Raw genomic sequence first — 26,967 nt, 5'->3', positions numbered from 1 at the left:
CCAATTTCCAAATAGGGTCCAGAATAAACAAGAAAGACATTCCTGGCACTAAAATAACATTTTCTCTGTTCGTTAGTTATGTCCCCGTGCCCCTCTTACATTCTTTTGCTTTCCACTTTGAATTTTTATTCTCACAAAAAATAGAAGATTTACTGTTATGCAGACAACTGCATTAGTGTAGAAATGGTATAAATAATATCAGCGCACTTGTGAAAGAATATTAGACTTGCCAGTTGACGTGTATTGGATGCTTAGCATGATTTGTTTACTTTTGAACTTTGGTAAAAATCGAGCATTTCTGCTACTTTGAGCTCAATTTCAAGGTACTTTTCATTGTAAAACCAGTCAAAATCATCTCAATTTCTGTAGTATGTCTTCCATTCTATAAAATGAGACCAGGAAAACTAGAATACAACTATAAATACCATATGAAAATACAGTGCAAAGTCTCTGTTTTAATCCAAAAAACATGGTCAAAGTTTTTTTTTTTCACTGCGCACTGTGTGCTGCTGGATTTTTTTTTATACTGTGCACACTAACCACATAGGCCCATTCTTTCATATATAGGCCTACCAGCTTTCTCTCAATAGATTTGAGGGCGCTAGAATTTAGGCGTACTAGTACGTCAAAAACCCTTGTGCGTAAGCCATACTAGTACGCCTGAAACTCTGAAAGTCTTAAGGGTTAAATCACTGTTACATACTTTTATTGAAGATTCTTGTTGGCATATGGAAGAAGGTGAGGAGGGGAGAGAAAGGAGAGGGGAAACCCCCTCCCTGAGGACTTCAGGTATCAAAGCCCTATCTGGGGTTACTTCCCTTCTTTGTCTTTTACTGGCACTAGGACCATCTTGAGAGTCACTGCACCTCTTGTCACGCAAAAAAAAAAAATCTGTCCAGAGAGGCCTGTTTGTGGCGTCACTTGAAGATTTGCCTAAAATGGGACAAGATATTGACATTGAATATGTTGCAGACACGGCTTGCAACAGTTTTGTTAGGGTGATAATTCTCCGCAAAACTTTGCCACTCGCTCCACTTTGCACACGTGTCGTTAATCACTGAATAAGGCACATTTTCCCCTCTCTTCCTCCTCTTCTGAAGCAATTTCCTCAGCTGCAATCTGTTCTTGTTCCAGTTGAAGGTCTTGCAGCTCACCAGTGGTTAACTGTTCCCTGTGGTCCTCCACCAACTCTTGCACATCCTGGCCACTCACATCCAACCCTATGGACTTCCCCAAAGACACAATAGATTCCACAACAGGCATAGGGTCATCAGGGTCAGCCTTAAACCCTGCAAAATCCTTCTCTTGGACACATTCTGACCACAATTTTCTCCAAGCTGAGTTCATTGTCCTGGATGTCACTTCCTGCTAAGCCTTATGCGAGGTCACTTCAAAGCACCTTTGAAACACTGCTTTGGTGTAGAGTTTTTTAAAGTTTGAAATGACCTGCTGATCAATGGGCTGGATGAGAGGAGTTGTATAAGGGGGCAAGAACTTCACTGTGATGAAACTAAACTCCTCAAACAGTTGTTCTTCTAAGTCTGAAGGATGAGCAGGAGCATTGTCCATTGCCAGGAGGCACTTGTGGCAATTTATTTTCCTGGAGGTATTTCTTCACACTTGGGCCAAACACTTCATTGACGCACTCAATGAAAATTAGCCTCGTGACCCATGCCTTATTGTTAGCATTCCACAGCACACACAGTTTATTCTTCATAACATTGTTTTTCTTGAACACTAAGGGATTTTCAGTGATACACCAGTAAAGGCTTCACTTTGAAGACCCCACTAGCATTACCACAGAACAAAAGTTAGCTTATCCTTCATAGGCTTGTTTCCTGGCAGTGCTGTTTCCTCCTGCGTGATGTAGGTCCTCTTTGGCATTTTCTACCAAAAGAGGCTTGTTTCATCACATTTGAACACTTGTTGGGGGAGGAATGTTGGGGGAGGAATGTTGGGGGAGGAATCCTTCAATCTCTACTTATTCCTTGAATTCATTAACGAATTCTTGAGCTGTACGTTTGTCTGAACTTGCAGCTTTGCTATGCCTTATCACACTGTGTATGCCACTTTGCTTCTTGAATCTGTTAAACCAGCCTTTGCTGGCCTTAAATTCACTTACACCAGCACTCGTTCCAGGCATTTTATTTACTAGGTCTGCATGCAACTGCCTTGCCTTTTTGAAAGTTATCCCCCCTGTTACAAAAAACGCGATTCTAAAAGCTTAGAGATCTCCAGTGAATACTAGAAAGGACTGCCCTTCTAGCATCCAGCCTGTTACTGGGTTTTCGTAACAAGTAGTCAGTATCCTTGTCCACTTATCTATTAGAAATCAGTATGATTCAATAGTGCTTCAGGATTACAACTGGTAGGCTACTAACTAGAGAAATTAAAATTTAATAAATTTATTAATCATTAAGTTGTCTAGAGGTATATTATCAAATTAAATTAAATTCAATTAATCACAGTAATCAAAATAATATTAATCTCTCTCGTATACAATAGTATTGTGCTGAAAGCACATATCACATTTATAGTTCTTAAGTACCATCTGGTACATTAACATTTAATAAGATATTACAAATATGTACAAGTAAGTGTGTAAGTGCTCTAAGTAGTTCTCTGTCTCACGACTCGACTAGACTTAAACAAGTGACTGACAAAGTCCTCAAATAAACTAACTTCTTGACCAACTGGCAGTCAGAACAGTCTGCTTGAACAATAAAAAGAATGCTAAGCCCAATAGCAATACAACAAGCAACTGCGACACAGAATCAGGAACAAGGAGATAATATAACGACACTAATTAGGGACCATCTGCAGATCCTCCACAAAAGTCACAAAACTCCCATACTACTGAATCTAAGTTCAGCATAAGAAAATCCCCGACTGTGATAATACACAGATACCAGTACAAGTTAGGTGAGAAGCTAAAGCTCAGGACCTGTGATGTTTCGATTGTATGTGACACACAACCTCAGTACAACGTCGAAAATCACTAAGTCTATACAATGTTCTGTGAACAAAGTTCTACAGAACTAACAAGAATAATGAGACAGACAATCTGTCCAACCACCAAGAGAGTCTCGACCAGACTGAATACTTTAGGCGAGGTGAGGACACCCCCCCCTCGATCACGTGATAGCTACGTGGACAACTGCAGCTCAGAAGCCGGCAGTCTAACGAGCTACAAGCGATAATTACAGTAGTTTGACAATCAAGACTTGAACTGAGCACTTAATATGTTACATCCTAACAACATAAGTCAAATAACAATATAAAGCAATACATTTACGATTTAGCTATTATCGCAAATATAAGCAATATAAAATTATATGAAAAGGTAGTATACATTATATATATACATAATAATCATTGCAACCCATTCAGGGGTTGCAACACCCCCCACAACACTATCTTACCCTAACTGGCTTTCATTGATCCACAACAACTCCACATCTTCGATTGTTTGTGATCTCTGTGTCATTAGCACATTTACCCATTTTGCAACATCAACTTCCTTGATTTTTACTTTCTTCGCCAGGATGGAACTGATTGTTGATTTAGACTTCCCATACATCCTGGCGAGCTTGGCCACGTGTACGACACTTTCGTATTATGAAACAAGTTCTTTCTTGAATTCTATCATGTTTCTCACCTTATTTACCAAAGGGCTGGCACTCTGAACTTTCTTTGGCTCCATGGTGGCTTATTTCACAGTCGCACTCAATAAACAAGCGCCAAAAACAGTGGTTCATTATTGTTCACTCGACAAGTGACAGGGAGGCAGACTGAGTCAGGTGGCAGCGTCCTGGGTGGGCGGACGTGTCTGATATGGATGATTACAGGGTTGATTTACAAAGCCCGGAGTAAGAATTCATCAAAAAAAAAAGTGGTCAAAATCTGAATTGTACAATATTCGGACTGGACGAAAACCGGAGTTTTAATGTAGTAACAAACTGAAACGCTCCTTTGCTAACTGGAAGGCAGCATCACTTCTTTTTTTTTCTAGCCGATGTAAATTCTAGAAGGCTTCTTCCAGAACACTCCTATCTCATCAGCTTAATCACTTGATTAGGTGTAAAATCACCCTTGGAAATCATTTCCTGCAACTCAGCAGGAATATTCTCTGCTGCTCTGTGGTTAACGGATGTACTTGCCACTGAATTTTATGAAGCTTCTTACACACTATTAATCTATTAAACCATCAGTGCTCATCTTCAGGTTTTTCTTCTTGCTCACCTAGTTTTGTAATACGTTTTCTCATGGGTCACAAGGAAATTAAGTGGTGCACTTTTTTTTTTTTTTTTTTAGTCCAGTCATTCAGCATGTTTTCAGTTGATCAGTATTAAATGCTTTCCTATTTGTTCAGTGTGGCACAGTTTGGGTTACTCATCACTCAAGCACTACTGCTCATTTCTCATTTCTCTGAATTGTTGATTTCTTCACCCCATAGGCTTTGGCTGCATCACCCATGCATGCCCCACCTTGAAGCATATCTGTTACCTCTATTTTCTTTACTAGAGGCATAGTTTCATGCTTGAGCTTCTTGGCACCTTCCCTTATACTAGATTGCCTCTTTGATGCCATGATTAATATCCAGGCATGGCATGGGGCGATGACACAAGAGAAAACATGTATGGTATGTTTCATGTGGCAGCTGGTGGCATGGGTGGGAGGCGAGGGGTAGGGTGTAAACAAAGCCAGGTTTAACATGAAACAAAAGAGGCAAGAGGCATATGGGAGGGGAACTGGCCCACCAATACCATTGCAACAGCTGGTCATGTCAGAAAGCGATAAAAAAAAAAATTAATCACAAGCAAACAATTACAGTACCTGGAGGTGCAAAAAGTGGTGGTCTATTGCATAGGGATAGCACTTGAGGGCCTTGTTCTTCCCCCTCCCCTTTCTTAAGTAGCCAAGATTGCCGAGCTGGAAAATGGAGAGAAATTTCACTGCTCATATATGCTCAGTCGAGCATCTGAGCTACTGGAAAACCTTGAAGTCCCGTCAACTGTATTCCTTGGAACATAGATAAGAAAGGTATATAATATTCACATGGAAAATCCTGGAGGGACTGGTTCCAAACCTGAACATGTATATCACTCCATATGATGGGAGACTTGACAGATGGTGCAAAATACCTTCATTATAAAAAACAGGGGCATGACGAGTACACATTGAAGTTGATAAGTGTCAGAGGTCGCTGGCGCTTTATACTCTCCCTTGATGCATATGAGGAATTACCAACAAACCTCTGGTGGCGTTCAAGAGGGAACTGGACAAGGTCCTCAAATCAGTGCCTGATCAGCCGGGCTGTGGTTCATATGTTGGACTGCATGCAGTCAGAAGCAACATCGTGGTTGATCAGCCCTTGATCCCTTGGTAGGCCTGGAAATATCCTTCAAGTAATCTACATATAACCATACCAACTTACTGGAGAGAAAGAGATGGGAAAGAATGTAAAATAAACATGCTGAAAAGCAGGGGCAGGAGCATCACATTTAGAGAACATTATCTATAGACCAAGACTGTTCAATATCTTAACCCTTTTAGGGTTGGTGCCGTACTAGTACGGCTTGCACGCCAGGGTTGATGCCATACTAGTATGCATAAATTCTAGCGCCTTCAAATGTAGCGAGAGAAAGCTGGTGGGCCTACACATAAAAGAGTGGGTCAGTGTGCGCAGTATAAAAAAAAGTCCTGCAGCACACAGTGCATAATGAGAAAAAAAAACTCCATCCGTATTTTTGGTTTAAAACAGTGACTTTGCAGTGTATTTTCGTATGCTATTTATGGTTGTATTCTAGTTTTCCTGGTCTCATTTTATAGAATGGAAGACACATTACGGAAATTGAGATATTTTTATTGGTTTCACAATGAAAAGTACCTTGAAATTGAGCTCTAAGTAGCAGAAATGTTCGATTTTTGCCAAAGTTCAAAAGTAAATAAATCAAGCCATACATCCAATACACATCAACTGGCGAGTCTAATATTCTTTCACAAGTGTGCTGATATTATTTATACCATTTCTACACTAATGCAGTAGTCTGCATAACAGTAAATCTTCTATTTTTTGTGAGAATGTCTGTCTTGTTTATTCTGGACCCTATTTGGAAATTGGCATCTTTTGAAATTTGTGTGAAATTGGCAAAATTGCCAAAATTGCCAATTTTGGACCACTTTATTGGATAGTTGAAATTGGTAAATGGGTGGTTTCTTGTACTCATTCGATAGAAAAAATGGAGTTCTAGCAAAATTGTTATGATTTTTGTCGACTGGTACATTGGAATTAGCTGAAAATAGGGTTCAAAGTGGGCAAAATTGCCGATGCATAAACATCGTCGAGACCACTAACTTAGCGAGAGCATAATTCCACAAGTTTTCCGTCAAATTTCGTACTTTTGAAGTCATTATGATCGGGAAAAGATTCTCTATCATTTCATAAGATTTTTTTTTTCTTTTTCTTTTTTCTTTTTTCGAAAAATTTCCGACCCTGAGAACAAGTTTGAGAGGGCCTACCAACCCTGAAGGGGTTAAAAGAAGATATCAAAAACTGCCGAGACAAGTCTTCAAGAGGGAACTTGGCAGGTGCCTAATTAACTAGGCTGCGAGTGATGTATGGGCCACTAGCAGTAACAGCTTGGATGACTAAGAAAGCACCAGACAAGCATGGAAAAAGGCTATGCTGTGGGAGTAGGGGAGACTTGAAACTATTTTTTTTTATTATCACACTGGCCGATTCCCACCAAGGCAGGGTGGCCCGAAAAAGAAAAACTTTCACCATCATTCACTCCATCACTGTCTTGCCAGAAGGGTGCTTTACACTACAGTTTTTAAACAGAGTGCAGGCACTGTACTTCCCATCTCCAGGACTCAAGTCCGGCCTGCCGGTTTCCCTGAACCCCTTCATAAATGTTACTTTGCTCACACTCCAACAGCACGTCAAATATTAAAAACCATTCGTCTCCATTCACTCCTATCAAACACGCTCACGCACACCTGCTGGAAGTCCAAGCCCCTCGCACACAAAACCTCCTTTATCCCCTCCCTCCAACCTTTCCTAGGCCGACTCCTACCCTGCCTTCCTTCCACTACAGACTGATACACTCTTGAAGTCATTCTGTTTCGCTCCATTCTCTCTACATGTCCGAACCACCTCAACAACCCTTCCTCAGCCCTCTGGACAACAGTTTTGGTAATCCCGCACCTCCTCCTAACTTCCAAACTACGAATTCTCTGCATTATATTCACACCACACATTGCCCTCAGACATGACATCTCCACTGCCTCCAGCCTTCTCCTCGCTCCAACATTCATCACCCATGCTTCACACCCATATAAGAGTGTTGGTAAAACTATACCCTCATACATTCCCCTCTTTGCCTCCAAGGACAAAGTTCTTTGTCTCCACAGACTCCTAAGTGCACCACTCACCCTTTTCCCCTCATCAATTCTATGATTCACCTCATCCTTCATAGACCCATCCGCTGACACGTCCACTCCCAAATATCTGAATACTTTCACCTCCTCCATACTCTCTCCCTCCAATCTGATATCCAATCTTTCATCACCTAATATTTTTGTTATCCTCATAACCTTACTCTTTCCTGTATTCACCTTTAATTTTCTTCTTTTGCACACCCTACCAAATTCATCCACCAATCTCTGCAACTTCTCTTCAGAATCTCCCAAGAGCACAGTGTCATCAGCAAAGAGCAACTGTGACAACTCCCACTTTATGTGTGATTCTTTATCTTTTAACTCCACGCCTCTTGTCAAGACCCTCGCATTTACTTCTCTTACAACCCCATCTATAAATATATTAAACAACCACGGTGACATCACACATCCTTGTCTAAGGCCTACTTTTACTGGGAAATAATTTCCCTCTTTCCTATGTACTCTAACTTGAGCCTCACTATCCTCGTAAAAACTCTTCACTGCTTTCAGTAACCTACCTCCTACACCATACACCTGCAACATCTGCCACATTGCCCCCCTATCCACCCTGTCATACACCTTTTCCATAATCCATAAATGCCACAAAGACCTCTTTAGCCTTACCTAAATACTGTTCACTTATATGTTTCACTGTAAACACCTGGTCCACACACCCCCTACCTTTCCTAAAGCCTCCTTGTTCATCTGCTATCCTATTCTCAGTCTTACTTTTAATTCTTTCAATAATAACTCTACCATACACTTTACCAGGTATACTCAATACCTGTTCACAGGTATTGACTTTCTTCCAGTCCAACATGGCCCTGAGATGGTGATACTTTCTTACCATTTCTTGCTATTCTTTTTTGCTTTGTGGCACAAGTAAAAAATCTCTGCCGTCTGTATAGTTGTACAGTAAAACCTATCAGTGGATTTGACAAAAAAAAAAAAAAAAAAAAAAATAGACAAACAGTGGAAGTAGAGGCATTGCTGTCTTGGCTTTAGATTTCTGCTTACCATGACCCCCAAGTCTTTTTCACATTTTGTATGATTAAGCTCTACTTCACCTAGTTTATAGCTTCAAGGGTTATTTTCATTACCAAGGACTAGTACCTTACACTTATCAACATTGAACTTCATCTGCCATTTTTTAGACCAAGACATTAACCCTTTCAGGGTCCAGAGGCCAAATTTCAAAGTGTGCACCAGGGTCCAAGAATTTTCAAAAAATAATTTTATTTTTTTCTTATGAAATGGTAGAGAATCTTTTTCTGAAGGTAATAAAACAAAAAGTACGAAATTTGATGGAAAATTGATGAAATTATGCTCTGACGAATATTAATGTGTCGGTGATATTTATGCATCGGCGATTTTGCCGACTTTGACTCCCATTTTAGGCCAATTGCATTATTCCAGTCGACCAACTTCTTAGCTATTTCACTAGTATTACTTATATTCTATCGATTGAGCACAAGAAATCGCCAGGTCAACTGTTTCAACTACAAATTAAAGTGATCGGAAATTGATAATTTGGCCAATTTAATGCAAAATTTAAAATATTCCAATTTCAAAATAGGGTCCAGAATAAACAATGCAGGCATTCCTGGCACTAAACTAACATTTCCTCTGTTCATTAGTTATGTTTTCAGGCTTTGCAAATGTATTCCATTTTGATTTTTAATTCACATAATGAATTTTTATTCAAACCAAAAAATAGAAGATTTACTGTAATGCAGTATTGTAATAATTGTATAAATAATATCACCACATTTGTGAACATATATTAGACCCACCAGCTGGTGTGTATTAGATGTGTGAGGCCATTTGTTTACTCTTGAACATCGGCAAAAAATTAACATTTCCGCTACCTTGAGCTCAATTTCAAGCCATTTTCAGTACTAAAACCAACCAAAATCTATTTCTGTTTGGACCTTCAACGTAAAGCTGTAGATCTACGGCACGGACCCTGAAAGGGTTAATTTGTCCAAATCCTCCTGGAGTTCATTGGTATCCTCCTCAGAAGGAATTACACTGTATATGGCCTATTTTTGAATCATCAGCAAATTTGCTTATGTCACTTGTAATTTCTCCATCAAGGTCATTAACCCTTTTGACTGTTTCTGGCGTATATATACGTCTTGCGAGCCAGTGTTTTTGACATTTATACTCCAAAGTTATAGCGGCTTCAAATCCAGCGGGAGAAAGTTGATAGGGCCACATGTGAGAGAATGGGTCTGTGTGGCCAGTGTGTGCAGCATAAAAATAAAAATCCTGCAGCACACAGTGCATAATGAGGGAAAAAAAAACTCCGATTGTGTTTTTGGATTAAAACGCCGAATTGGAGGTGTATTTTCGTATAGTATTTATGGCTATATTCTCGTTTTCTTGGTCTCATTTGATAGACTAGAAGACATATTACAAAAATAGAGATGATTTTGATTGGTTTCATGAAGAAAAGGACCTTGAAATTAAGTTCTAGGTAGTGGAAATGTTCGATTTTTGTCGATGTTCAAGAGTAAACAAATGATGCCAGCGTCCAACTAGCCATACTAATATGCAGTCTCGAATGGGTTGACATTATTTATACGATTACATTGGAACCTCCACTAATGAGTTTAATCCGTTCCGTGACCTTGCTTGCATCTGAATTTGCTCATTTGCAGAGTCAATTTTCCTCATTTAAATTAATTGAAATGGAATTAACTCATTCCAGTGGAATTCCAGGGACCATAAAATACTTCAATAAGTTCCCTAATATCAACTCTATGGCTTATTTATCTATCACAATTAATTTAATGACATAATAAACAATATAAATAACATAGAAACCTGGTATATACTCTAGAATGAATAAAGTATGTCATGAGACAAGTGGAGGCGGCCATAACCGCTCCAGCATTGTTGTGGTAAACACTGCCATCTAGTGACAGGCTTTCGAAGCTGTCTGTTATTATAATTACAGTGGACCCCCGGTTAACGATATTTTTTCACTCCAGAAGTATGTTCAGGTGCCAGTACAGACCGAATTTGTTCCCATAAGGAATATTGTGAAGTAGATTAGTCCATTTCAGACCCCCAAACATACACGTACAAACGCACTTACATAAATACACTTACATAATTGGTCACATTCGGAGGTGATCGTTATGCGGGGGTCCACTGTATTATATAGTACATTATTATACATTTATTATTATTATTATTATTATTATTATTTGTTATTATACTATTATAAGTATTCTTCATTTTTTTTTTCTTTTTTTTTTTTCTTTTTCTTTTTCTTTTCTTACAAAATCTCTCTTGGACACAGTCTAGCCACAATTTTCTCCAAGCAAAGTTCAAAGTCCTGAAAGTCACTTCCTCCCAAGCCTTACCTATAATGCTTATGCTGTGGAGGAAACTGAAGTGATTCCTCCAGAACTCTCTGGGTCAAATGAGTGTCAGAGATCACTCTAAAGCACCTTTGAAATGCTGCTTTGATGTAGTTTTTTGAAATAAGAAACCTGCTGGTCCATGGGCTGGATGAGAGAAGTGGTGTTAGGAGGAAAGAACTTCACTTATAAAATGGAAGTCCAGGAGGCCTGGTCTCAGACCGGGCCACGGGGGCGTTGACCCCCGGAACTCTCTCCAGGTAAACTCCAGGTAAACAATTGGTATTCCAAATCTGGAGGATGAGCAGGAGCACTGTCCAGTACCAGGAGGCACTTGAGTGGCAATTTACATTCCAGGAGGTATTTTTTCACACTGGGGCCAAACACATCATTGACCCATTCTTTGAAAATGTTCCTTGTGATCCATGCCTTATTATTAGCTTTCCACATCACACACAATCTATTCTTGACAACATTGTTTTTCTTGAACACACTGGATTTTCAGAGTGATACACCAGTCAAGGCTTCACTTTGAAATCCCCACTAGCATTAGCACAGAACAAAAGAGTAAGCCTGTCTTTCATAGGTTTGTGTCCTGGCAGTGCCTTTTCCTCCTCCATAATGTAGGTCCTCTTTGGCATTTTCTTCCAAAAGAGGCCTGTTTTGTAACAGTTGAACACTTGTAGGGGAGGAATCCTTGAGCCTCTACATACTCCTTGAATTCCTGCACAAATTTTTCAGCCACACATTTGTCAGAACTTGTAGCCTCGCCATGCCTTACCACACATGTATGCCACTACGCTTCTTAAATCTCTCAAACCAGCCTTTGCTGGCCCTAAAGTCACTAACTGCAGCACTTGTTCCAGGCAATTTCTTTACAAGATTTGCATGCAACTGCCTTGCCTTCTTACAAATAATCGACTCCACAACACTATCTCCCGCTAATTTTTTTCAGTGATCCACAACAACAACAATAATTTCTCCACATCTTCCATTATTGGTGACTTTTGTTTCGTTAGCATGTTTACTCCTTTCGCAACTTTAGCTTCCTTGATTTCTACTTTTTTTGCCATGATGGAAGAGATTGTTGATTTGTTTTCCCATACATCCTGGCAAGTTCCAGCACCTGCACACCACTCATATTTTTTAATAACTTCTTTCTTAAATTCTATCGTGTTTCTTACTTTCTTTACCAACGGAACTTTACTAGAGCTTTCTTTGGGGCCATGGTTACTTATTTCGCAGTTGCACTTAATCATTATCCATGAAAAACAGTGGATTATAGCAAAACGTTTGGATGAATGAGCAGAAGCTTCCTCACTCGCCCAGAGACACAGCCAGACTGATGTGCTAGCTGCTGGTGGCAGCGGGTTGATGCATCCCATATGGCCAGTAAGTGAAATAACAGCTGTTAGCCGAAAAACTGGCCAATAACCGAGTTGGCTGATAATCAGAATGACCGATATCTGAGGGTCCACTCTATATGAAAGAAGATTCAGTTGTGCTGAGGTCAAAAATATTGGTAGGTGGCAGATTTGTGGGCTCAAAAGATTTTGCATACTAGTACATCAGACACAGCATTTGTGTACTGGTACATTAGGCATAGTTTAACCCTTTGACTGTTTTCGACGTATAAATACGTCTTACGAGCCAATGTTTCTGACGTATATATACTCAATAATTCTAGCGGCTTCAAATCAAGTGGGAGAAAGCTGGTAGGCCCACATGTGAGAGAATGGGTCTGTGTGGTCAGTGTGCACCACATAAAAAAAATCCTGCAGCACACATTGCGTAATGAGAAAAAAAAACTCTGATCGTTTTTTTGGAATAAAACGCCGACTTTGAGGTGTATTTTCGTATAGTATTTATCGTTGTATTCGCGTTTTCATGGTCTTAGGTGATAAAATGGAAAACATATTACAGAAATAGAGATGATTTTCATTACTTTTACGATGAAAACGACCTTGAAACTGAGCTCAAAGTAGCGGAAATGTTCGATTTTTACCAATGTTCAAGAGTAAATAAATCACACCACACGTCCAATACACGTCAACTAGGGAGTCTAATATTCTTTCACTAGTGCACTGATATTATTTATACCATTTTTACAATAATGCAGTCGTCTGCATAATAGTAAATTTTGTATTTTTTTGTATGAATAAAAAATCAAAATAGAAAGCAATAATAATATAAGAGGGGCCTAGAGATGTGACTAATGAACAGAGCATATGTTATTTTAGTGCCACGAATGTCTACCTTGTTTATTCTGGACCCTATTTTGAAATTGGCATCTTTTTTATTTTGCGTGAAATTGGCCAAATTGCCAATTTCTGACCACCATATTGGGTAGTCCAAATTAGTAAATGGGAGGTTTCTTGTACTCAGCTGATAGATAAAATGGAGTTCTAAAGAAATAGCTATGAGTTTGGTCAACTGGAACAATGGAATTGGCTGAAAATTGGGCTCAAAGTCGGCGAAATCGCCGATGCACATATGTCGCCGAGACCGCTAACTTCGCGGGAGCATAATTCCACGAGTTTTCGACCAAATTTCGAACTTTTGGTGTCATTACCATCGGGAAAAGATTCTCTATCATTTCATAAGAAAAAATAATTTTTTTTTTTTCAAAAATTGAGCGACATAGAATGACAGTTTCAGAGAGGGGCCTGAAACAGTCAAAGGGTTAAGGTTAATAGCATGGAAGACATGCTAAAGATGATCGTTGATTTCAGGACTGGAAGTATCTTGAAATAGTGCTGAAAATAGCAGAAATGTTACATTTTTGACAGTTTCTCTGAGGAAGGGTAGGTCTTCCCTCAACTCTTCCAGTGTATTGTATGGGTTTTAATAGGTTTGCTTCAATTATTGGGTTGGCCCAAACCATGACCAATTATCTTTGGTTATTTTATTATCTGAGAAATATGATTAAACTTAAATTTTTTGTGATGATGATGGATTCAAAATGGTGGACAAGTATTATTTAAGAGAGACCTGGGAACATCATTAACAAATAATGGACTAATTTTATAAATTGAAATTTGTTAAGTTTTGATAAATGATGAGCTTCAGTTCTATAATTAATGAATGGTTTTCGATTGGCACGGAAAGCGTGTTATTATTGGCATACTTTATAGAAGGTCCCTGGTTATGCAGGGACACTTGATAAGGTTCTGAAAGATAAATGGGCAGTTTCTTGAACTCGGTAAAATAGAAAGCATAAAGTACAAACTTGAATCACTTAATAATTATATCTTATGTCCTGGAAAACAAGTTTTAATATCAGCCATGAGGAAAAGAGCAAAAGTGTTCAAAACAAGAGATGCAAGGCTAGTTACAGTAGGGCCCCACTTATACAGCAGGTTAGGTTCCAGTGGAACACCCTTTTTTCTCTCACTTATCTAGTATTTATATGCATTTATAACAAGTTTACACTAACATATACAATGGACCCTCATTTTTCGTAATTAATCCATTCCAGAGAGTGTGACTACTATCGAAATTGACGATTTGCGAATCCATTTTCCCCATAAGAAATAATGTAAATCCAGTTAATTCGTTCCAGACACCCAGAAGTATCGACACAATTTTTTTTTTTTACCTTAAAGATAGATTTACATGCACAAAAGAATGAACATTCAACATGACAGTTACCTTTATTGAAGGCTGTTGATGATGAATGGACAACAGGGAGGAGAGAGGGAAGAGAGGTTGTTTGGAAGGGAAATCCCCCTCCATAAGGACTCTAGGTCACTTCAGGGGTCACTTCCCTAGCTTAAATATAGATTTACATGCAGAAAAGAATGCCAAATAAATGTGAAGCACTAAAAAAATGTATAAATTAACATTTAACATCACACTTACCTTTATTGAAGACTCGTGTTGGTGTATGGCAGACGGGGCAGAGGGAGGGGAGGCGAGTTTATTGTTGGAGAATATGACGTTAATATCAACTCGACGGCTTATTTATCTATCACAATTCAACTAATATGACGTAAACAATATTAATATATAAACATGGAATATACTCTAGAATGAATAAAATAAGTCATTATGATGTCACAAGAGGTGTTGTGTTGTTGTTGGGTGTATAAGGGCCACTGTGATCATAAGCCATCCATAATGGTGATGAAGGCTGCAGCTGAGGCGGCGGTGTTTTCTGTAGCCCTATATAACTCCAGCAACATTGGAGGAGTTAGTAGAATTGCTGAATCACTGAAGAAGGCACCATCTGCCACTAACACAACTGCTACCACCATCACTACCACCTTCTACCACCATCACTACCACCCTCTACCACTATCACAACTGCTAGCACCCTCTACCACCATCACTAGCACCCTCTACCACCATCACTAGCACCCTCTACCACCATCACTAGCACCCTCTACCACCATCACTAGCACTCTCTACCACCATCACAAATGCTACCACTCTATCACCACCACTTAAGTATTTTTCTACAAACCTTTTCTTAAATTATGTGTGTTTCTCACCAGGCGCGGATCTAGGAACAAAGTTTGGGGGGTCCCGACGGCAGAATTTTCGGTTGTTTAAAGAGCATTAGCATTACCGTTTCTCCACTAACTGGATTCTTATTTGTTAATTACTGGCGGACTGACCTAAATGAATGGGCATAACCATCTGCTCTAGGTGCCAGTGTTTCTCTTCGGATCCAAATGAGAGGGCCGATTTTTCTGAGGAAAAAAAAACACTGACCTTACAATGTGAGGAATTTTGTATCTTCTTAAAACTTTATTGAAAGTAAGAATTTAATAGCTAGAGACTTTTACATTAGACATTAACTTAAATGTAGAATATATATATATACAGTGGACCCCCGGTTAACGATATTTTTTCACTCCAGAAGTATGTTCAGGTGCCAGTACTGACCGAATTTGTTCCCATAAGAAATATTGTGAAGTAGATTAGTCCATTTCAGACCCCCAAACATACACGTACAAACGCACTTACATAAATACACTTACATAATTGGTCACATTCGGAGGTAATCGTTATGCGGGGGTCCACTCTATAATATATATATATATATATATATATATATATATATATATATATATATATATATATATATATCTGCTTAAGACAGTAAGCATTATACTTTATAATATTACCTATAATAGTAGCCTTAAAAGTAACATGCAAAGGTTATTACACTGAAAGGATTAATCACACTGCAGCCTAAGCAAAGAGAAAACGGCGGTTCCTTTCCGCAAACTTGTTGATCACACGATCAACAGGAACATGTACATCGTTATGGACGGCGAGTAGTGCGAGGCCGTTGAGGCGATCCTGACCTATGGTGCTCCTCAAGTATGTCTTCAGGCGTTTCAGGGCTGAGAACGATCGTTCGGCTTCTGCATTTGAGACTGGCAGGGTCAGTAGGATGGTAAGGAGCTTCGCGATGTTGGGAAACATACGGGCCTCGGCGTATTCCTTTGCTTTCTTGACAGATTCGAAGGCCGGAGCGGAACATGTCCACCGCTGTGTTTCCGTCTGCACGAGCAAAAGTGACTCAACGTCACTTTCATAGAGTTTAGTGGCTTTAAGAACAGCATCCACGTTTGCTTTTGAGCCCCTGAGCAGCTCCTTCAATCGGAGAGCAACGGGCACAGTGTCATCATCAAATCTGCTCTTCAACTCAGCGATCATTAGGCTAAGTTTCAACATATTTACCCATATCTCTGAGATATGGGTAAATATGTTGAAACTTAGCCTAATAAAAATAACATTATTATTATTTATTATTATTATTATTATTATTATTATTATTATTATTATTATTATTATTATACTCTTTCATGGTAGGCTACCGTAGGCATAGCTCTAAGGCTCCAACCCACTCCACTCTGGCACTGTCCCACAAGGCCCCAAAACAGGCATAAACACAATAGCCTAATGTATTAATCTTGCCCTGGCCCCTTTACCTGGTGCAGTAAGGTCACTGAATGGTTCATGAACCCTTACCCTCTCGTCCTGGTTTGTGCCCGGCTCGCAGTGAGTCAGTATGTGTGTTGGAGCCTTGAAATACTGGGGGACGGTGACTCACCGTCACGGGGTCACGCCGCATCAGCCGTCTGATGTTACCACGTGCTCTCAACATGCAACACTGCTTGACGCTCGCTGAGGCTGAGCCTCGCTCTCTCAGAGCCTGCCTGCCTCTCTGGGTGTTATGCGAAATTTCTTTCAAGTTAGGACATTTCAACGATTTTTTTGCCACATCTCATTATTCTCAGCATCAATACAGCTCCAAAATGTTTATTATAAGTATCCAACCTTAAAAAGCATTTTTGTATTGTTATGGAGCTAGAGGTATTAGTGGTCTGTAAACTTGCAAAGTTGCAAAACAAATTTAACCCTTTCAGGGTCCGTCCCGTAGATCTACGGCTTTACGTTCAGGGTCCAAACCGTAGATCTACGCCATGAGCTCAGCTCACTCTGATAAACTGTGAGTGGTACATTTGGGCCAAGATATGAGAGAATACATCTATGTGGTATGTGTGCACCACATAAAACAGGTCCTGCAGCACACTGTGCATAATGAGAGAAAAAAAATGAAATCATGATTTTTCGATTAAAACAGCAACTTTGCAGTGTTTTTTCGTATGTTTTTTATAGTTGTATTTGCGATTTCTTGGTCTCATTTGATAGAATGGAAGACATATTACAGAAATAGAGATGATTTTGATTGGTTTTAGCATTGGAAATGGCTTGAAACTGAGCTCAAAGTAGCGGAAATGTTAAATTTTTGCCGATATTCAAGAGTAAACAAACGACCTCACACGTCTAATACACGTCAGCTGGTGGGTCTAATATACATTCACAAATATGGTGATGATATTTATACAATTATTACAGTATTGCATAACAGTAAATCTTCTATTTTTTTGTGTGAATAAAAATTCATTATGTGAATAAAAAATCAAAATGGAATTTATTTGTAAAGCCTCAAAACATAACTAATGAACAGAGGAAATGTTAGTTTAGTGCCAGGAATGCCTACATTGTTCATTCTGGACCCAATTTTGAAATTGGAATATTTTGAACTTTGTGTTAAATTGGCCAAATTAACAATTTCCGATCACTTTATTTTGTAGTTGTAACAGTTGACTTGGCGATTTCTTGTGCTCAATCGATAGAATAGAAGTAATACTAGTGAAATAGCTAAGAATTTGGTTGATTGGAATAATGTAATTGGCCTAAAATGGGAGTCAAAGTCGGCAAAATCGCCGATTCGTAAATATCGCTGACACATTAAAATTCGCGAGAGCATAATTTCGTCAATTTTCCACCAATTTTCGTACTTTTTGTTTTATTACCTTCACAAAAAGATTCTCTACGATTTCATAAGAAAAAATAACAAATTTTTTTTTTGAAATATCTTGGACACTGGTGCGTGACTCCAGATTTGGGCCTTGGACCCTGAAAGGGTTAAATGCATCCCAAAGCAGTGGCGTAACTACGGGGAGCCTGGGGGGTCCGCCCCCTCTCCCTCACTAGAGCTGTGGGCCCTCCCCCCACTTGAAAAGGAGTATCTGCATAGTTTTGTGTCTAGAAAAGTAAAAATATATATATATATATATATATATATATATATATATATATATATATATATATATATATATATATATATATATATATATATATATATCGGCTTTAAAATCTCAAATAATTCGGGAGGGCATGCCCCCGCCATGTAAAGGATTGGCCCCTCCTTCCCCTCGCCCCAAAATGAAAACCCAGCTACGACACTGGGCCAAAGCCCAAAGAGGGCCAAAGGGGGGGGGGCCCGGGCCCCCTGGGCCCTCCCCTTATATCCACGCCTGTTTCTCGCATTCTTTACCAAAGGGCTGGCACTAGAAGCTTTCTTTGGAGCCATGGTGACTTATTTAGCGTTTGCAAGCACTAAAACGAATGGAATATATTACGAAATGTATCGTATGAACTTGTGGGACCATCCTCACTCACTGATAAACAATGGCACACTGGCTGGGAATGGAGTGTGAGGCGGCTCGGGGCTATGTGTACACGTCCCAGAAAAACGACTATTTGCAAGTCATTGTTTTGATGATAAAAGTTAAGATTTCCGAAAATTACGACTTTCGAGCCTTACGAAAAATGAGAGTCGACTGTATTAAGTTAGCAGAATTAGGTATTAGAAACAAAAAAGTAAAATACACATATAGTACACTCATTACTTACCTTAAAATATTTGTAGTATTAATCTAGGGTAGAATGAGCAGTATGTATTGTAAGAAATCAAGTGTGGTATGTATGGTAGCCACCCAGGTTACCATACCAGGCCACCCCATCCACACATAATATTCTATGACATTTAAGTATCCCAGAGCAATAAAATGCATATACAGTTCACACATTACATACCTTAAAATATTTGTAATCTTAATGTAGGGTCAGAGGTGAGTAAAGGAGATAAAACAAATAAATGAGAGAGAGAGAGAGAGAATGAATGAGTTGTGTAAACAAACTGGGCGTATGTGAGTTTTGTAAACAAACCAGGCGAATACATCTGGTTTGCGTACAAGTTACATTGTGTACAAGTTGTCTCTACATTGATACATTAGAATAAATAAAGAGGAACACTCCCATTCTCATGTAACACCATTTTTACAAGAAATGATGCTCTGTATGAAGGCATACGAAATGAATATTTTTCTAAAGTTTCCCCCAGTAACACACTTTCTCTGGTGTTGGACTAGAGAAAACGTTATTCTTGCCATCACTCATACAAGTCGTCTGACTACCACATCTCATATTTGTTAATTCATTCTACTATGGGGTGTATTTATGTTTATATGTTACATACTATTGTGTTTATTATATAATTTTGAAAAAAAAATATCGTAGATGGATTAATGAAAATGTGTTTATTAATGTAATATATGACATTTAATGACATTATTATTATTAGTATTATTATTATTATTATTATTACTAATACGGCATCTCGAGACACAAGACACTCTTACTGATTGTAATGTGTACCTGCATGCCAGTACAGTGTGTAAGTTTATTTACGTACAGGTATACATAAGTATAATTATCAGAGTACATATAAAATATGAAATAACTTTTGAGAACACTTGATATTTTGCAGTTTCCAGACATAATGGAGAGACGTGGTGCTTACGGAGCTCATAGAGAATGTAAACAAACCGGGTGGGGCGCAGTGACTATACAGTGGACCCCCGGTTAACGATTTTAATCCGTGCAAGAGGGCTCATCGTTATGCGAAATAATCGTTATGCGAATTAATTTTCCCCATAAGAAATAATGGAAATAAAATTAATCCGTGCAAGACGCCCAAAAGTATGAAAAAAAATTTTTTTTACCACATGAAATGTTAATTTTAATACACACAAACTGAAAAAGGCATGCACAATTACATGACACTTACTTTTATTGAAGATCTGGTGATGATTGATGGGATGGGAGGAGGGGAGAGCATTATCTTCTTACTGTTTAGAAGGGGAATCCCCTTCCATTAGGACTTGAGGTAGCAAGTCCTTTTCTGGGGTTACTTCCCTTCTTCTTTTAATGCCACTAGGACCAGCTTCAGAGTCACTGGACCTCTGTCGCACAACAAATCTGTCCATAGAGCTCTGTACCTCCCGTTTCTTCAAGACTTTCCTAAAATGGGCCATAACATTGTCATTGAAATAGTCACAAGCACGGCTTGCAACAGCTGTGTCAGGGTGATTTTCATCTATAAAGGTTTGCAGTTCAAACCACTCTGCACACATTTCCTTAATCTTTGAAGTAGGCACAATGGATTCCACAACTGGCATAGGCTTCTCAGGGTTAGCCCCAAACCCTTCAAAATCTTTCTTAATTTCCATACTAATTCTCACCCTTTTTACCACAGGGTTGGCACTAGAAGCTTTCTTGGGGCCCATGGTCACTTATTTTCCAGAAACACCACCGAAAACACTGTAATAATACGAAATATTCCGAGTGTATGCTTGGATGTTACCGCGGAGGCTGGCTGGTAAACAATGGGACGGCCGGCACATGTGAGGGCACATTGGACGCGTCTCGGACGAAAATCGGTATGCGGGTTTTTAATCGGTATGCGGGGCAAAAATTTTGCGATAAAAGTAATCGTTATGCGGAAAAATCGCTATGCGATGCCATCGTTATGCGGGGGTCCACTGTATTAGAAAGTCAGGTGGGGGAAGCCGTATAGCTAGTTTTGGTCATACAGTGGTCCCTCGTTTATCGTCGTTAATCCGTTCCTGGAAGTGCGACGATTATCGAAATAGACGATTTTTTAATCAATTTTCCCATAAGAAATAATGTAAATACAATTAATCCATTCCTGACACCCAGAAGTATTAAAAAACAACTTTTTTTTACATGAAATATAGATGTAGTACATAAACAGTACAATGGGACATGATGAATGAAACATTAACAGCATAACACTTACCTTTATTGGTGATTCTTCTTAGGGTATGGAAGACTGGAGGAGGAGAGAGACTAGATTAGTTACTGTTTGGAAGGGGAATCCCCTTCCATCAACACCTCAGGTACCAAGTCCTTTTCTGGGGTTACATACTTCTCTTCTCTGTTTATTAATGCCACTGGGACCAGCTCGAGAGTCACTGGAGTCCTGTCTCGCAAAAAAAGTGCCCAGAGAGCTCTGTTTCTGGTGTCTTATGAAAACTTCCCTAAAATGGGCCAAGACTCTGTCACTGTACAAGTTGCCGATATGGCTTGCAACATCCTTCTCAGGGTGAAGTTTCTCCATAAATCTTTCCATCCTACCCCACATTTCAAAAATCTCCTTAATTTCTGAAGAAGGCACCTTCTTCCATCTCTCTTCCTCCTCTGCAGCAAGATTCTGGGCTGTGATCTGTTGCTGTTCCTGCTGAAGCTCTTGCAGCTCCTCAGTGGTTAGCTCTTCGCTGTGGTCCTCCTCCAACTCTTCCACATCCTCCAAACTCACATCCAACCCAATGGAACTTCCCAATGCCACAATAGATTTCAAAATTGACATATGCTCATCAGTCAGCCAGAAACCCTTCAAAATCACTCTTGTGGACACAGTCTGGCCACAATTTTCTCCAAGCAACAACAGCTTCCTTGATTTCCTTTTTCTTTGCCACGATAGAAGATATGGTTGTATGGGGTTTGTTATACATCCTGGCCAGTTTGGCCACATGTACGCCACTTTCATATTGTTCAATGATGTTTTTCTTAACCCTTTCAGGGTCGACATATTTTCAAAAAAAAAAAATTTTTTTCTTATGAAAAGATAGAGAATCTTTTCCCGATCATAATGACACCAAAAGTATGAAATTTGATGGAAAACTTACGGAATTATGCTCTCCCGAAGTTAGTGGTCTCGACGATGTTTACGCATCGGCGATTTTGCCCACTTTGAGCCCTATTTTCAGCCAATTCTAGTGTACTAGTCGACAAAAATCATAACTATTTCGCTAGAACTCCATTTTTTCTATCGAACGAGTACAAGAAAACACCCATTTACCGATTTCAACTATCCAATAAAGTGGTCAGAATTTAGCAATTTCACACAAATTTCAAAAGATGCCAATTTCCAAATATGGTCCAGAATAAACAAGACAGACATACCTGGCACTAAAATAACATTTCCTCTGTTCATTAGTCATGCCCCTCTTACATTCTTTTGCTTTCCACTTTGAATTTTTATTCTCACAAAAAATAGAAGATTTACTGTTATGCAGACTACTGCATTAGTGTAGAAATGGTATAAATAATATCAGCGCACTTGTGAAAGAATATTAGACTCGCCAGTTGACGTGTTTTGGACGTGTAACATGATTTGTTTACTTTTGAACTTCTGCAAAAATCGAAGATTTCTGCTACTTTGAGCTCAATTTCAAGGCACTTTTCATTGTAAAACCAATCAAAATCATCTCAATTTCTGTAATATGTCTTCCATTCTATAAAATGAGACCAGGAAAACTAGAATACCATCATAAATACCATACGAAAATACAGTGTAAAGTCACTGTTTTAAACCAGAAACACTGTCAGTTTTTTTTTCTCATTACGCACTGTGTGCTGCAGGATTTTTTTATACTGCGCACACTAACCACATACACATTCTTTCATATGTAGGCCTACCAGCTTTCTCTCACTAGATTTGAGGGCGCTAAAATTTAGGTGAACTAGTACATCAAAAACCCTGGTGCGTAAGCCATACTAGTATGTCAGAAACCCTGAAAGGGTTAAATTCAATCGTATTTCTCACCTTGTTTACCAAAGGCTTGGCACTAGGAGCTTTCTTTGGAGCCATGGTAGCTTATTTAGCACTTGCAAGCACTAAAATGAATGGAATATTATGAAATATTTTGTATGAACAAGTGAGGGGACCGTCGCTCACTGGTAAACAATGGCACACTGGCTGGGAAGGGACGCCAAGGAAGCTCAGAGCCGTGAGTACACGTTCAGGGTGGACGACGATTAGCAAGTCATCCGACCATATGCGAGCGATCACTGTAATTTGAAATGTCCGTATTAGCGGAACACTGTAAAGCGAAATGCCGTAAAGTGGGGGCCCTACTGTATATTCTTTAACACACTTGTGCTCTCCAGACTGGAACACTGTTGTCCATTGACAGCTACATAAAATTTACAGAGAAATTTTACTGCTTGCACAAGTTCAGTGAAAGAAAGCTGAATTACTGGGAAAGTCAAAAATGTCTCAAATTGGAATTTGTGGAGTGTAGGCTAAAAGCTCTTAGCACAGTTTATAAGAGCAGGATGCTGGAGAGTGGCTCCAAATCTAAGCACTGAATTCTTTATATACTGTACTTCCTAGGAGAGCTGGAAGGATGGTAGCTTTCAAATTATTCTCTGTGTAAAGCAGAGGCACATTGTGCTAATATATACTGTATTTGGATGAGCATAAGAGGTCCAAGATTGCTCAGTGTCCTTTCAGTGTAATTGAAATTATCAGTAAATCCCTAACTGTTTTGAAGAGGCACCAAAAAGTTCCTGAAGCAAGTTCTTGATCAACTTAAATTTTGGCCTTAGGTTGGACTGGTTGCAGAAAGCACCATGTATCAAGGATGTTAACATTCAGATCTGCACTGGAAACAGGCCACTGATCTTTCGAGTTAGTGCACTGAGGTACAGAGCTTCTGAGTTGCTCTTTCTGTTCTTTTAATTTGAAATTTGAAGGTCCGTGTACCCATTTTTTCAGTTTTTTTTTTTATTCCTTTCGTTTTTCCCATATACGTACATGTATATTACTTAGCTATGTTCAGCCTACCATATTCCTGCAAGGCAGGCAGGTATGTGAGTGAGAAGGGTTAAATTTGAGAAAAACCTGTCTGTCATAGACCAGTAGATTTGCAGTGCTTCTCAAGTCTTATGTTCTAATGATCCACACACAATTCACACTTAACCCTTTCAGGGTCCAAGGCCCAAATCTGGAGTCACGCACCAGTGTCCAAGATATTTCAAAAAAAAAATTTGTTATTTTTTCTTATGAAATCGTAGAGAATCTTTTTGTGAAGGTAATAAAACAAAAAGTACGAAAATTGGTGGAAAATTGACGAAATTATGCTCTCGCGAATTTTGATGTGTCAGCGATATTTACGAATCGGCGATTTTGCCGACTTTGACTCCCACTTTAGGCCAATTACATTATTCCAATCAACCAAATTCTTAGCTATTTCACTAGTATTACTTCTATTCTATCGATTGAGCACAAGAAATCGCCAAGTCAACTGGTTCAACTACAAAATAAAGTGATCGGAAATTGTTAATTTGGCCAATTTAACACAAAGTTCAAAATATTCCAATTTCAAAATAGGGTCCAGAATGAACAATGTAGGCATTCCTGGCACTAAACTAACATTTCCTCTGTTCATTAGTTATGTTTTGAGGCTTTACAAATAAATTCCATTTTGATTTTTTATTCACATAATGAATTTTTATTCACACCAAAAAATAGAAGATTTACTGTTATGCAATACTGTAATAATTGTATAAATATCATCACCATATTTGTGAATGTATATTAGACCCACCAGCTGATGTGTATTAGATGTGTGAGGTTGTTTGTTTACTCTTGAATATCGGCAAAAATTTAACATTTCCGCTACTTTGAGCTCAGTTTCAAGCCATTTCCAATGCTAAAACCAATCAAAATCATCTCTATTTCTGTAATATGTCTTCCATTCTATCAAATGAGACCAAGAAATCGCAAATACAACTATAAAAAACATACGAAAAAACACTGCAAAGTTGCTGTTTTAATCGAAAAATCATGATTTCATTTTTTTTCTCTCATTATGCACAGTGTGCTGCAGGATCTGTTTTATGTGGTGCACACATACCACATAGATGTATTCTCTCATATCTAGGGCCAAATGTACCACTCACAGTTTATCAGAGTGAGCTGAGCTCATGGCGTAGATCTACGGTTTGGACCCTGAACGTAAAGCCGTAGATCTACGGGACGGACCCTGAAAGGGTTAAGAGAGGAACTTTATTACAGCATTTTGATCTATTCTGGAAAATTGTCATAATTGGGATTTGACAAGGGTATGGTGGGCTGAAATGTCGTAATAAGGCTCCTGTTTCAAGTGCAGCTTATTTGTTAATGATTCCAGTTGTGGCATTGACTTTTTATTCTGTTTCCACGAGTTTCCTGAGTAGCTATAAAACATAGTGGTCAGATACAAGAGAAATTGAGTGAGAGTAGGGCCTGCATAGCATGGGCTGGTAGGCCTGCAGCAGTGTCCCTCTGTTGGTACTGCTAGTACCAATAGCCTGACTGACCTAGCACATCAGGAAGCCAGTTCAGAGACCAGGCTTCCTGAAGATTGCTTATGGGGGTCAATGCTCCCATGACCCAGTCCCAGACTGGACCTCCCACTTGATCAAGACCTGACTAGCCAAACTTTCTGCTTACCACAAGCTATTTATTTTAATACAAAGAGTTAAACCTGTGTTGGTCATAATCACAAGCAGCTGTGGAAGCTGCTTCTGTCCACTAATCGTCTATTATATTATTATTTTGTGAAGTCAGTGCATTCTCTTCCTGGTTTAATACTGCAATGTAGAATGCTGTTTCTTTAATTCATTAAATTAATGCACAGTGCTGCATTTTCATTGATTTACTTTATTTCAGATTGCACCTGCGAAAAAATTATGGGGCGTGGAAGAGGGGAAGACAGATAACAAAGGCATATTCAATATAGGTGAAGCGTCATGGAGAGAAGCAGCATGGAGCACGGGCACAGCTCATGCGACTGGTCCACACCGTAAGTCTAGTTTTGTGGTGGTAGTAGTTGTAGTTATAATAGTAATACTTGCAGTAATATATAATGTGTCAGATTCCTTTCCATGTTTTTTCTAGTGCATTACTCATTTCCTACAAGAACAGGGTGACTAATGTAGAGGGTAGTTAACCCAAAGAAATACAGTGGACCCCCGGTTAACGATATTTTTTCATTCCAGAAGTATGTTCAGGTGCCAGTATTGACCGAATTTGTTCCCATAAGGAATATCGTGAAGTAGATTAGTCCATTTCAGTCCCCCAAACATACACGTACAAACGCACTTACATAAATACACTTACATAATTGGTCGCATTGGGAGGTGATATATATATATATATATATATATATATATATATATATATATATATATATATATATATATATATATATATATATATATATATATATATATTTTTACTAATAGGAATATTTTATTACATAATATGGTACAGAAATACAGTGGACCCCCCGCATAACGGACGCCTTGCATAACGGACAATCCGCATACCGGACGCTTTGATCGCTAAAATTTTGCCCCGCATACCGCCCAAAAACCCGCTCAGCGCCCTTCGTCCGAGACGCGTTCAATGTGCGGCCTGAGCCAGCCTCATATGTTCCGCCGGTGGCATTGTTTACCAGCCAGCCTCCACGGTAACATTCAAGCATACAATCGGAATATTTCTTATTATTACAGTGTTTTCGGTGCTGTTTCTGGAAAATAAGTGACCATGGGCCCCAAGAAAGCTTCTAGTTCCAACCCTACAGCAATAAGGGTTAGAATTCCTATAGAAATGAAGAAAGAGATCATTGATAAGTATGAAAGTGGAGTGCGT

General features: G+C 39.0%; 1 protein-coding gene across 6 annotated transcripts in view; it reads left to right on the top strand.

Annotated features, from left to right (window-relative positions):
* LOC138853274 (pumilio homolog 2-like) overlaps nucleotides 1-26,967 on the top strand; it is a 439,987-nt gene that overhangs the window by 348,228 nt on the left and 64,792 nt on the right. For all 6 annotated transcript variants that reach the window (XM_070089036.1, XM_070089035.1, XM_070089037.1 and 3 more), the window contains one exon: nucleotides 25,984-26,116. In XM_070089036.1, the coding sequence (XP_069945137.1) occupies nucleotides 25,984-26,116 (133 nt within the window). The remainder of the gene's footprint in view (nucleotides 1-25,983; nucleotides 26,117-26,967) is intronic.

This window comes from Cherax quadricarinatus, chromosome 27, assembly GCF_038502225.1.
Source record: "Cherax quadricarinatus isolate ZL_2023a chromosome 27, ASM3850222v1, whole genome shotgun sequence".
In the NCBI taxonomy this organism is placed as follows: Eukaryota; Metazoa; Arthropoda; class Malacostraca; order Decapoda; family Parastacidae; genus Cherax; species Cherax quadricarinatus.
This window is presented reverse-complemented; position numbering and strand designations above follow the sequence as displayed.